Source organism: Myodes glareolus, chromosome 16, assembly GCF_982192425.1.
Source record: "Myodes glareolus chromosome 16, mMyoGla1.1, whole genome shotgun sequence".
Lineage (NCBI taxonomy): Eukaryota > Metazoa > Chordata > Mammalia > Rodentia > Cricetidae > Myodes > Myodes glareolus.
This window is the reverse complement of record NC_142041.1, coordinates 62,229,688-62,242,969: the sequence shown is the minus strand read 5'-3', so window position 1 is coordinate 62,242,969 and position 13,282 is coordinate 62,229,688. Positions and strand designations below refer to the sequence as shown.

The 13,282-nt window shown below is 40.0% G+C and overlaps 2 protein-coding genes across 2 annotated transcripts in view; one reads left to right on the top strand and one right to left on the bottom strand.

The window, feature by feature from the left end:
- Nucleotides 1-13,282, bottom strand: part of Ly96 (lymphocyte antigen 96) — a 415,901-nt gene that overhangs the window by 107,189 nt on the left and 295,430 nt on the right. The gene's annotated exons all lie outside the window — the stretch shown is intronic.
- Ube2w (ubiquitin conjugating enzyme E2 W) overlaps nt 1-13,282 on the top strand; it is a 62,991-nt gene that overhangs the window by 15,298 nt on the left and 34,411 nt on the right. The window contains exons 3-4 of the mRNA XM_087897279.1: nt 2,439-2,530; nt 6,207-6,309. Of these exons, the coding sequence (XP_087753405.1) occupies nt 2,439-2,530; nt 6,207-6,309 (195 nt within the window). The remainder of the gene's footprint in view (nt 1-2,438; nt 2,531-6,206; nt 6,310-13,282) is intronic.

Below are 13,282 nucleotides of genomic sequence, written 5' to 3'. Positions count from 1 at the left end.
TAAGTCTTAATGAAGTGTAAAAGTTCTCTTTAAGAAAAAAGAGCACTAGCTGGTCTTTCCGAGGCCCGAGATTAGATCCGGCACCCACAATGGGGACTTGTAACTGCAGCGTCAGGGAATCCACGGGTGTGCACACAGCAGACAGATGGAAACATTGATAACAAGGGAATCTTTAGAAACATGAATTAATGTAAAAGTGGAGCCACTTTAGAAATGAAGGTTCTTTTTAGATTGTGATATAAACTGCATGGTTTGAAACTGGGAATATTTTTCTTGATGTACTCGTCTTCAGTATTCCAAGGAGTACTTTTTATGTTAAATAGCTATAGGTTGTTGAAGGACCTGTCATCCTGCTATGTGAAACAGCAAAATTCTCAGGCTAGTGCCTAAGCACATACATTGAGAAAAGTGATCAGAAACTAAAGAGCAAAGATGCGTTACTGCGATAAAAATGTAGTCTCTTAACACTGTTACACAAAATGTGGTAGACATAGACCTGCCTGTGCTTTTAGTTTGCTGAAAATGGAGTGTTTGTAATTTCTCCAGACCTCACAAATCAGTAACAGTAAACATGGTGATTTTAAACACAAAGAAAAATAAGAACATGAAGCTGTCAGAGTGACTCAGATGAGTTTATGAACCTCACCAAGGCCACAGCAGTGATTATTGATAGATCCGGGTACACCTAGTAAGCATGTTGAGTGTTAGACTTCAGAAAGAGTTCTGCATTTATTTTTGACAACCAATATTTATCAGTTAGTCGACTTTCCTGATTATGCTAGGGCTGCATTCAGTGTTTTCAAATTTGTGTTGTCCCTATGAGTTTATGTTTGAATGGGCATGGGGCAGGACTGGTTAGGCCATAGCATCTTTTCTTTTAGTAAAATCCTCCAGATGTGGAGGACTTCCACAGTACTGCTCCTCAGAATGTGGTCACTGAAGTAAGGCTTCTCTGATACTCCCTTATTTGGAGCTCTCTTTCTCTCCCTCTCCCATTCCCTCTAACCTTTCCTCTGTCCCTCTTTGGTGCCCCCTTCCCCCTTCAAGGTAGTATTTCACTATGTCATCCAGGCTGACTGCAAATTTGTAACCCTACCTCAGGTTCCTGAGCTCTGAAATGGAGAGATTAGACTGAGAGATAATTTTTAAAGCAGAAAATCCATTGGAGTTATAAACAAATATTCTTTTTTTTTCCCCTTAAAGAATTAGCTATTAGGGGCTGGAGGAGTGGCTCAGCCGGGAAGAGCATTTGTTGCTTTTGCAGAGGACCTGTTTCAGTTCCCAGTACCAACATGGTGGTTCCCAAGCATCTCTGACCACAGGGCCAGGGTACTGGATGCCCTCTTCTGACTTCCAAGGGTACCGGACATGCACGATGATATGGTATACATGCATATATGTAGGCAAATATTTATACACATGAAATAAAACAATAAAAACAAAAATCAAAGAAATTAAGAAGCTGATGAGATGGCTCAGTGAGTAAATCGCAAAGCCTTGACAACCTGAGTTCCATCTCCAGGACCCACATGGTAAAAGGAGAAATGACTCCCTCAAGTTGTCCTCTGACTGCCACATGTGTGCACTCACACATACCCTTAAATAATAAATACATAAAATAAGCGATGTGGGGCTGGAGAGATGGGTCAGTAGCTTACTGATCTTCCAGAGGACCGGAGTTAGGGTTCCAGCTCAAATAAAATAATAATAAAACGTGGTTTTAAAGGATCTTTATAATCTTGCATACAATTTTAATAGCATTAGTTGGGTTTTTTTGTAGCGCTGAGGATTAAGCACAGAGCCTTGCATAGGCCGTCGAGTACTCTCTCCATACACTGACCGTTCTGTGGCTTCTGTTCAGCTCTTTGTACACCAAAAAGAGTGTCTGTTGATGACAAGGGAAGCGGTGACGCTGTACATGCAGAAAGTGCAAAGCGTGAAGCCGTTTAGAGTCATGGTTAGGTGACCCTGCTTAGAAGATGATTACAGAATTACATTGGGAGTTGACTTTAAGTTGTTTTTCAGAAGACTTTTGTGTAATAAGGTACTTTCATAATTTCCCGGGAAAGCTTCTCTATCGCCATAGTTAGAGGCACTGTGGTTATTTGAAAGCTGCAAAGGAAGCGTTCTGAGTAGTGGCTCTTTAGCCCACTGCTGAAGCTCTGTACCACAGAGACGAACTGTGAAGAAGGGGCTGTATCTGATGGCTGCCTGTCAGAACTGCTTACAGCAGCACTGTGGGATTGGGACTCTGCGACCCTGGCTGTGAATGGTAGGGCAGACCATAGTTCAAGGATTGAGTGTAGATGTTATGTAGAGAGTCAAGGGCCCTGTAAAGAAAGAGAGAGGTTCAAGCACTGGAAAGAAATTTAATAACCAATTTTAGACTGTGTAGAGGAAAGGTGATAAAAGTATAAAATACTATTGATATTTTCTAGAAACGACTACAAAAAGAACTGTTGGCTTTGCAGAATGACCCACCTCCTGGGATGACGTTAAATGAAAAGAGCGTTCAGAATTCAATTACACAGTGAGTATTGAGGTTTAAAGGTCTTCTTACCTATACTGTATAACTATGTGCTCAGTTTTTAAAAACTTATTTTCATATTTCATTGTATTCTGTTATACCACTAAGTAAATATAATAGAGATCTTACTACATGTATTATATAAATAATTCATTTTTAACCTTACAACGTCATCTCAGGCGTACTGTTGTGTAATTTGTAAAGCTTTCTTTTTTTTTTTAAAAAAAGAATCCTTGTGTTTTGCATGTTCCTTATTATCTATCTATTTATTTATCATTTCTGCTGTGGCTCAGACTAGCCGTCGTCTCTAGACTGCTGGTCTTATAGGTAGGTGTGAGCCACCTCTTATGTGCTGAGCCTGTGCTCTCCCTTCAGACTGCAGCACACCATGCTTCAGGCGTAGTCAGTTAAACACCCCTGCTGTGCTGCTGCAGAACCAAGATACGAAGAGGGCTACCTGGGACAAGCCATACTTTTTTTTTAGTATCTCTGGTTGTAATACTGAGTTGAAAACTGTACATGTCAACATTAGAGAAGGATGACATTAAAATGCTATCACTTACAGTTTGTAGTTAGTTTGTAAGGTAGAAATTTTTTATAGTCATAATTCATGACTTTGAAAATTCTGTAGAAGACCATTTTGGCTGGGTGCAGTGGTACCTATAGTCTTCAGGAGGCTGAGGTAGGAGGATCAGCCTGTGAGTTCAGGACAGCACTCTGGACAACCTGGTGAGATCTCCGCCTAAAGAATAAGTCATGCCCCAAATAAAAACATTTGTATGCTGCTTGTCTTAGTCCACAAAACCCAGCTTCCTCTTGAATGGAATAGATAGCAATTTCTTTTATTAGAAGCCAGAATATGTATAAAATATCAAATTCAAACCATTCATTTTTGAAGAGTAAGAGTTACAGAAATTCAAGAGTCGAGACTCAATGAAGAAAGGCCTGTTTACTTCTACATTACATCCTTACTCTGAGACCTCTTGCTCATGATTAGATACTAGCTAATGGTTCAATGTGTATGATTGGGGCTGGTGAGCTGGTTCAGATGCTAAAGGTGTTTGCTGAACGAGCCTGGTAGTCTGAGTTTGATCTTCAGAACTCGTGTGAAGGGGAAAGGTGAGAACCAGCTCCACAAAGTTGTCCCCTGACCATCACCCCATACCATGGCTGCATACCCATAACCACACATCATAGTGTACATGCACAATAATTATTAATAAAGCTGAAAAATGTGTAATTTAAATGTGCCTATAGTAAGGATAGAGAAATGGCTCAGTGGTTAAGAGCTCTGGCTGCTCTTTCAAAGGTCCTGAGTTCAATTCCCAGTAACCACATGGTGGCTCACAACCACCTGTAATGAGATCTGGTGCCTTCTTGTGTGCGGGCAGAACACTGTATAAGTAATAAAAAAATAAATCTTTTTAAAATGCACTAAATTGCTGTTTCTTATCATCAGTGATGTAGTAAACTGCAAAATAATAAAAATAAAATATTCCCCCAAAATGTAATAGTGGCTTATTCCTGAATTTTTATTTTGTTGTTGTTGTTATTATTTTGGCTTTTCGAGTTAGCGTTTCTCTGTGAAATAGTCCTGCTGTCTTGGAACTCACTCTGTATACCAGGCTGGCCTCAAACTCACAGAGATCCTCTGTGCTGGGATTAAAGGCGTGAGCAACCACTGCCCGGCATTATTTTTTAAATTTAGTAAGCATATATTACTTTTTTAAATAATAAAGATTAAAAATGTATCACACAAAATATTAGAAATCATGTCATTGACCTATTTGATGCAGATGTTGCATGACTAATGATGTTTGCTTTGCGGTTATTTAAAGACTGCTCTGCATGTCGTGTGTAAATTGGTTGTGTTTGTCAGTCTTTAGATTTGTTACATAAAGAAAATGAAGGTGCACCAGGCAGCTCTCTCTTTGGATTATCACTCTGGGGAGTAGAGATGTGGGTGGGTGGGAGAAAATGAATTTTGAAGCTGAGAATGACCTATTCCTTTTTGTTTTGTTTTTGTTTTTAATGAGAGAGGGAAAGAGGGAGGGAGGGAGAGACAGGCTATTGAACCCAGGATATTTAATAAGCTTTTCAAGGACTCTGCCACTGAACTGTGTACCCCAGAGGTGCTTTGTGTTGTATTGAATTTACTGTGTACTAGCTCTTACAGTAGAAATGCACTAGGTTTTCTACTTATATAGGGTCATTTTGCTCTCTGAACAGTATCTTGTGGTACTCAGCATGCATCCTGAAATTGAATTTTCATATTTTAAGGGTTTCTGTACTTTAGTAAATTTCTTTCACAGACTAAGCCCAGAGCATGCTGTTATTTTATACATTCCTAGTTCCATACTACACAAGACATGAGTAGACCCTTACCATAGTATTCCCTGTTTTCCTGGACAGATGGGTGGGTGAATGATATTGGCTGGCAGTACTGGGCATCAAACCCAGTATCTCTTGATCATGATACACAAGTGCTTTACTGCTGAGATGTTCCCTCAACTCAGTTTTCCTATATTTAAGATAACATTTTTGTGCCTGAGAAGCATGAGGTTAAAGAATTTGACCAACTACAGTTACATGTGACAGCTATAATTAAAGACTCATTCTAACTGCTCCCCTATTATCGTTTCTGTTTTTAATCTTCTATTTTCTCTTCTAAAGACTAGCGATAGTTACAGGATATCAGTACAAACATTTATGTTCTTGATGGTTACACATGAAAAACAAGCTTACAGTAGATGTCACAGAAATCTGTATGTGCTTTATTAAAATGTTGAAAGTGAGCGAGCGAGGAACGGCAGCAGAGAACATTGCTTGTAACCTTCAGAGTAGATGGATGGGGATCAGCTTAGCTTCTGTTGAGTCTTCTTTAGCTACTGATCAGGGAGTTCTCTGTAGGAACACTAATCAGGAAGGCAGTTAATGAGCTTGATGTTGTCTAGAACAATTTAGTTACTGTAGAAAGTAGTCTTTTGAAAGAAAATAAGATGGTGTGGTCTAAAAGGAAGAACACAATATAGACTCTGGTATTAGCCCATGGAAGTAGGGGTTTATTTGTAGTTTGCTTCAGACCCGGGTTGCAAGCTCCGACCTTGACCTAATTCCTTTAATCTCAAGTGTCACAGAAGGTTATGGAAGTGCTGAGAACCTGCTCTGGAGTTGGGGAGAGAGCTCAGCAGTTAAGGGGGTTGTTGCTCTCAGAGTTCCCTAGTTTATGTCCCAGCATTAATGTCACTGGTGACCCACAAGGGGATCTGTTGCCCTGGGCTCCATGGGCATGTGGCACACCCACACAGTCAACCAGAAACAAGATAGCCTAGGTGTGAAGCAGAAGGGAGTCATCAGTTACTACCGAATTCAAACCCCGGAGCCCATGTAGAGGTGGAAGGAAAGGATCAGTTCCACAGAGCTGTCTTCTGACTTCTACGTGTATGCTGTGGTTGTGCATGTCCCCCATACAATAATACATTTATTCAAACACATAATATACATAACAATATGAATTAAAAAAGAAACACAGTGTGAGAGTTGTTGGGTGAAGCGCACCATACACATGGGTTACTTTGGCCTATGCCTGGCATCCCAGTGACCTCTTGTTTTCCCTTTACCCCAATCCTTTTTAAGTTTTAAATTTGTTCCCTTTCTGTTTGTCTTTTTCCTGTCCTAGGTGGATCGTAGACATGGAAGGTGCACCAGGTACCTTATATGAAGGAGAAAAGTTTCAACTTCTGTTTAAGTTTAGTAGTCGATATCCTTTTGACTCTCCTCAGGTAACTGCCTTGCATGTAACATTTTATTGTACATTTAGATTATAGCAAAAACGCTAAATTGGTTATTTTTGCCTCCTGAAAGCCTGTATCAGAAACTCAATGTAAATATGTAGATAGGTTTGTTTTTGCATTGTTTTATATTTGAAGGTAGGGTTTTGTGAAGGATTTTGGGGCAGAGGCTTTGCTGTTGTTCTGCTTCTAGGAACTTGAGACTGTTTATCGTGCATGGGTTTCAGGAGCAGTGGGGACAGACTGGCATTTCTAGGCACTGCAGGCACTTTCTCATCGGGCTGCTGCTGCAGATACAAAGGCTCTTTGAGAAGGCCTGTGTCTTTGGTTTTCCATTGATGTGTTCTTTTTGCAGTCTTCCGGAAGGACTGCTTTTATAGATGCTAAATACAGAAAGTCAATTTGAAATCTGATCATTAGAGTTTGAGGCAAACACAGTTAAGGGCTGGGCGGTGGTGGCGCGTGCCTTTAATCCTAGCACTCAGGAGGCAGAGGCAGGCGGATCTCTGTGTGTTTGAGTCCGCCCTGGTCTGCAGCTTGAGTTTCAGGACAGCCAGGACTTCACAGAGAAAAATACTTAGACAAGAAATAATGGTGGTAGTGGTATTTAAAAAACAAAAGAAGAACAACTGGGGGGGGGGGTGGTTATGTGTATTGGTGTTTTGCTTGTATGTATGTCTGTGCACTCTGTGTCTGATGCCCTTGGAGGTCAGAAGAGAGTGTTGGATTCTTAAAACTGGCGTTACAGGTGGCTTGGGTTCTCTGCAAGAGCAAGTACTCTTTAACAGCTCCACTCTCTCCAGCCCATGGACTGTTTGGAAGAGGCATTTAACTAGTAAATAATTAATTGGAGGTTAGAGCAAAGAAATTCTGGGATGATTTCCAGGATTCTGACTTGTAAGATGATGAGTTACTAGAATTACTTCTTGCTCACAGAATTAAACACAGGGTTTCACAGTTTAAGCTTGAAGTTTGAGATATGTTGCTAATGCAGCATTGCAGGCCACTGTTACTGCTAATGAGGGCTTCTGGAAAGCAAACCTGGCATCTAAATTCTACTGGCATGTGATTAAAATGTGCTATTTGAGAAAAGTCATATTTCATTGTTACTTTGAACATAATATTCTGAATATAGTAGATTAAATCTTCTTCTGGCCATAAGAGACAATAGGGAATTAGTTATTGCATTGCACTATAAAGAGAATTGTTTAAAGAAGTAGGGTTAGCTAGATGTTGACCCCTTGAAGTTGGCATGTGAGCAGGAAGCTGTTAAGAGCTGAGGCTTCTTTTACCATTTTTATGTAACTTTAAGGGGTAGGGATTCTGCTGTTAAAACCTCTAGGCATTCTGGTAAGCATCCGCTGACTAATCAGCAGTACAAACATCTCCCTTCTCACCAGGAATTTGTCTTTAAGTTGTGGTATTCTTTGTCTTAGTGCCTTCAGCTGTTTCTGCCTTACTTCCAAATATCTAATATGGCACTCAGATGCATTCAACTTGGTGGAGACTCTAAAAGGCGCACACACACACATATACATTATATATAATATGTAATTAAAATATATTTTAATAATAGGAAAACCATATTTTTATAAACATAAAATCACATCAGGCAAGGCAGTGGTGGCACACACCTTTAATTCCATCACTCAGGAGACAGAAGCAGGTGAATCTATGAGTTTGAGTCCATTCTGGTTTACAGAGTTCTAGAACATTCAGGGCTACACAGAGAAACCCTCTGTCCAAAACAAACAAACAAACAAACAAACAAAAAACAACCACCACCAACAAAAAACTGGTCTGGAACGCACATAGATCTGCCTGCCTCCCGAGTGCTGGGATTAAAGGTGTGCGCTATCATGCCTAGTTCAACATTTATAATAAATTGTCATCTTCAGATGTCTTTTATTCCTTTATTCCTCTTCTTCCTACTCCTTTGATTTAAATAACTTGGGATTTATTACTCAGCGCTTTCTTATTCTTTGATGTTAAGATACATTAAACACCTAACTCAGCACTGCTGTGGGTACACACATTTCTAAGATTTCATAAGTCTTTTGGATACCATTTTCTTTTCAAGACAGGGTTTTGATGTAAGAGAGTCTTCTATCTATCTGTTGCTTTCATTGGTTAATTAATAAAGAAACTGCTTGGCCTGATAGGTCAGAACATAGGTAGGCGAGGTAGACAGAACTGAATTCTGGGAGGAAGAAAACAGGGTCAGAGAGAGCCGCCCACCATGAAGCTGCCAGGTCATACATGCTGAATCTTTCCCGGTAAGCCACGACCTTGTGGTGCCTCACAGATTATTAGAAATGGATTGAATCAATATGTGAGAGCTAGCCAATGAGAGGCTACAGATAACGGGCTAGGCAGTGTTTAAATGAATACAATTTGTGTGTTGTTATTTTGGGGTATAAGCTAGCTGGCCAGGGGGCTGGGAGCCAGGCAACCAGAAGTGGCCTGCTGCTCCTATTACAGGGTTTCTCTCTATAGCCCTTTCCTGTCTTGGAATCGCTCTGGAGACCAGGCTGGCCTCAAACTCACAGAGATCCTCCAGAGTACTAGAATAAAGGTATGCACCACCACGCCAGATTGATAGTTCAGATTTAATACATCTAAACTTAACCCTTTCCGGTAATGAGATAGAAAAATAAGCTTTTCTTTATTTTAGGATTCTGTTTTCCTTCCGCTTTGTTTGTGTCCTTCCACTCAGTCCTGTGTAGCTTTTCAGAGCCTTCGGCGGACTGTGAGTCTGCTGTTTCTTTCTTGTCTTGCTATGTAGACTGGAGCACAAAATCTTATCTTTCAACTGGATTGTTTCATAGTTTCTGCTTCTTGTACTATATACCTTTCCTCAGCACTGTAGATTTCTCTGTAGGCATATTCATGATCTCACTGAACGTTTAACAATTCTCTTTTGCAATACTAGTGATCAAACCTTGCACTTGCTACATTTCTTCTACCCCCACTCCATATATATATATATATATATACACACACACACACATATATATAGTATAAATATGTAAATATATACATATATACACACACATAAGTACAACACCCACCTGTATTTTTCTCTTTCTTAGTAAAATCTGTGGATGATTATTTCCTGTGGAATCAAGTCTGCCTTGGCTATCAAGTTCCTTTATAGACTTGTTAAAACTTAACCATTTTTTTGCAGATTACCTCCCTGCATTCTACTGTATGATAATGTTTGTATATTGTATTTTATAAATTAATTTTTAATCCTGATTTTATCATCTAATAACTCTTAATATAGTGGTTAGGAGATATAGATTCAGTTTTTTTAAAGCAATAGTGAAAAGCAATATCTTTAATTTTCAACATTTCTTTTTTAAAATTATTTATTTATTATGTATACAGTGTTCTGTCTGCATGTATGCCTGCCCACCAGAAGAGGGCACCAGGTCTCATAGATGGTTGTGAGCCACCATGTGGTTGCTGGGAATTGAACTCAGGACCTTTGGAAGAGTAGCCAGTGCTCTTTACCTTTGAGCCATCTTCTAGCCCCAGTTTTACTTATTTTTATTTATTTATTTATTTATTTATTTATTTTTCTTTTTTTAAGTGAAGAAATTGAAACTTGTAGGAAAGATCTTATTAATGGTTTGATTACTAGTTAGAACAATCAGGAATGAAAACCAAGTTATTTCTCTCCCTCTGCCATGCTGTATGTGGAATCTGAAAGACCTTAAGACAGTTATTCCCATTCTTTTGGAATGCTAGTATTCCTTTTTAACAACTTATTTTGTAATGCATCCATGTTGTGGAGGTTGTATATTCTAATTTATATTGGTTAGGAAAATGAAAACTACTCCAAGGTCAAGGATTTTTTAATTATTAAAATTATTTTATTAATCATATCTTCATGGCTTTGAAGCAAGTGCAGTAGGTTCAATAATACAGATTTGTGTACATATAAATTACTGGGTTTTTCAGTAACTGAACCTTTTTAGATATTCCATTGTTCTGGGAAAGTGGTAGAAACATTCCTTTGAATTCAGTTCCCCAATTGATGTGGCATTCCCTCTGTATGCTATGACTATGTTTTATTGCCATTGGTTAATAAAGAAGCTGCTTTCAGCCAATGACTTAATAGAATATAGTCAGGCCGGAAAAGATATATAGAGAGAGTCGGTCGAGTCGGAGAGATGCCGTGTAGCCGATGCAGGAAACGGACACTGGACAGAAACTTACCAGTAGGCCACAACCACATGGTGATACACAAATTAATTGAAAAGGGTTAATTTAAGATATAAGAGTTAGCCAGGAATATGCCTAAGCTAACAGGCCAAGCAGTATTTTAATTAATACAGTTTCTGTGTGCTTATTTCAGGTTTGGGTGGCCGGGAATGAACAAGCAATCTCCGCCAACACCCAATTACCAGGCATTTTGAGGAAACAGCAACATTGACAGTTGTTAGATACAGTTTTTAATCTTCCTACAGAATAAACAATACTGAATGTATGACTTCTAAGAAAAATAGAATTTGATGAGTGTCCTGAAGTAGACCAGCATCGTGGTGAAATGACCACTACCGCATCTGTGACACATCCAGATCACTCCGTGCCTGTACAGCTTCTGTCTGTGTCCTCTTGTTCCTGATTAGTTTCGCACATTATATGCCATTTACTGAAAAATCCACCTGCCTAAATAGTGATGTTTGACTTAAACATTTGTTTTAAAACTTAAAAAAACAAAACAAAACTGTAAAAGGAGCAGCGGGCTGTGTCCCGCTACCTGGCTCCAGGCTAGCTTTATCCGAAATAATTACACGGAAACTGTATTCATTTAAACACTGCTTGGCCCATTAGTTATAACCTCTTATTGGCTAGCTCTTACATATTGTTTCAACCCATTTCTATTAATGTGTATTGCCACTTGACTGTGGCTTACCGGGACGAGTCTAACCGGAGTCCATCTCGGAGAGGAGAGCTATGGCGACTGACTCACTGCCTTCTTCCCAGCATTCTGTTCTGTCTACTCCACCCACCTAAGGGCTGGCCTATAAAAAGGGCCAATGCAGTCTCTTTATTAATCAATGAAAGTAACACATGGACATATGACCCTCCTACACAAAACAAAACCAGGAAGTGTTTTTCAGTTACTGCAGGAACACACATGAGGCCCCACTCCATCATCATTTTCCACTAATGTACAGTTAATGCGAGTTGTGTAGGGATGCCTGTCTGTGTAAGCACTGTTTGTGCTACGTTCCAGGGCGATGGCTGCTCAATTCAGTCTGTCTTGAGCATTTATACTGTGCCAACACTTACCTTTATACTGAGAATTAGAAGAGAATGTTGAGACCTGAAAGACAACAGTTTGCCTTTAAAGGGCTTCAATCTGCTCATTATTTGAATAGGTCAGCATTTACTTGTCTGTTAGGACTGAGTATATAACATAAGATGAGACATGTTTGGCTCAGATAGCAATTTCCATGGGGTGGTGTATGCCTGTAACAATAGCACTCAGGAGGTCGAATACTACTTGAGCAAAAAGCTCTAGACTAACCTGGGCAACAAAACAAGGCCATGTATCAAAAAAGAAAAACAAAAGCTGGGAAGATGGTTTTGTAAGTAGAGTGTTGCTGTGCAGATATAAGGACCTGATTTTAGTCCCCAGCACCAGGTGAAAGCCAGGAGTGGCAGTGCCCACTGTGATCATAGCACTGGGGAGGCAGAGGCAGGACAGTCCCTGTGACTGCTGACCAGATAGTTTTGCTGAATCAGGGAGTGCCAAGTTCAGTGAGATACCCTATCTCACAAACAGATAAATAAAAGTTGAGAGTGATTGAGGAAAACACATATGTCTGTACATACATATAAACACATGTATACAGACACAATTTTTTAATTTAGAAAAAGGAAAACAGAATTTTATGAGAGTAACAAAAAAGTCCTTTTTATGTAGAGTTTGCATTCTTTTGTGAAAAGACACATAATAAATAAAATAGTGCAGGAGAGGAGTGGGGCAAGGGCATGCTCAGTAGAACTCCAGTTGCCCAAGAAGTAAGGCTAACAGTTGACATCTGGTCTCTGGAACCTAAAAAGCATCTTTACAGCAGGGCACACAGTTCATGAAGAGACAGCTCACCAGACTGGGAGAAGATGCTTGTATACTGTACCTTTGACAGAATATAATAGATATATAGAAAAAACTAAAGCTGTATAATAAGTTAGAGCATTCAATCAGATAAAATCAGACCAGTAAAGATTGATCAATTCTGTAAAAATTGATCAATTCTTCCAACCCTTAGAGAAATGCAAATCAGAACTACATTGAGATTCCATCTCACCCAGTCAGTTGTCATTCATCAAGAAAACAAATAACATGCTTGTGAGGACATGGACAGGAGAGAACCTTCATGTGTGTAGCCCATTGTAAGAATTGAGGCTTTTGCTCTGAGATGGGAGGTTTTGTGTAGGGTTATAGAGTCCTATCTCAAATTAGAAGGCAGTGCAACAGGTGGCAAATGGGAGACCAGAGAGACTGTTGAGTGCGTTGGGGCAGGGGTGGTGCTGACCTGCAGCAGCAGTTCCTAGTGGACGGGAACACAGTTGGCACCTGGTTTAGAGGGTAGATCAGCAGACAGGAGAGGCTGCTAGATTGGTGGATGTTTGAATAAAGGCACCAAAACTCCACAAAGACAATGAATTGCTTTGAAACAAAATGGGAAGCAGCAGCTGGTGTAGAGTAGACCAGAGAGGCAGAGAAGAACCTCCTTGAACTGGTAGGACTGGTCTTGAGAGGACTTATGGGGAAAGTACAGAGCAGGGCATGAACGGGCTCGGCCTCTTAGGCCTGGCAGCATATGCTCCTGTGTGTCTGTGTTGAGATACCGAAGGGCCGCAGGTGTGAGTGGAGGGTCTAGGGTCTGATTAAGTAGGCTCTTCAGTATGGAGGAACTGGGTGTTTGTGGTCAGACTCTGGAAA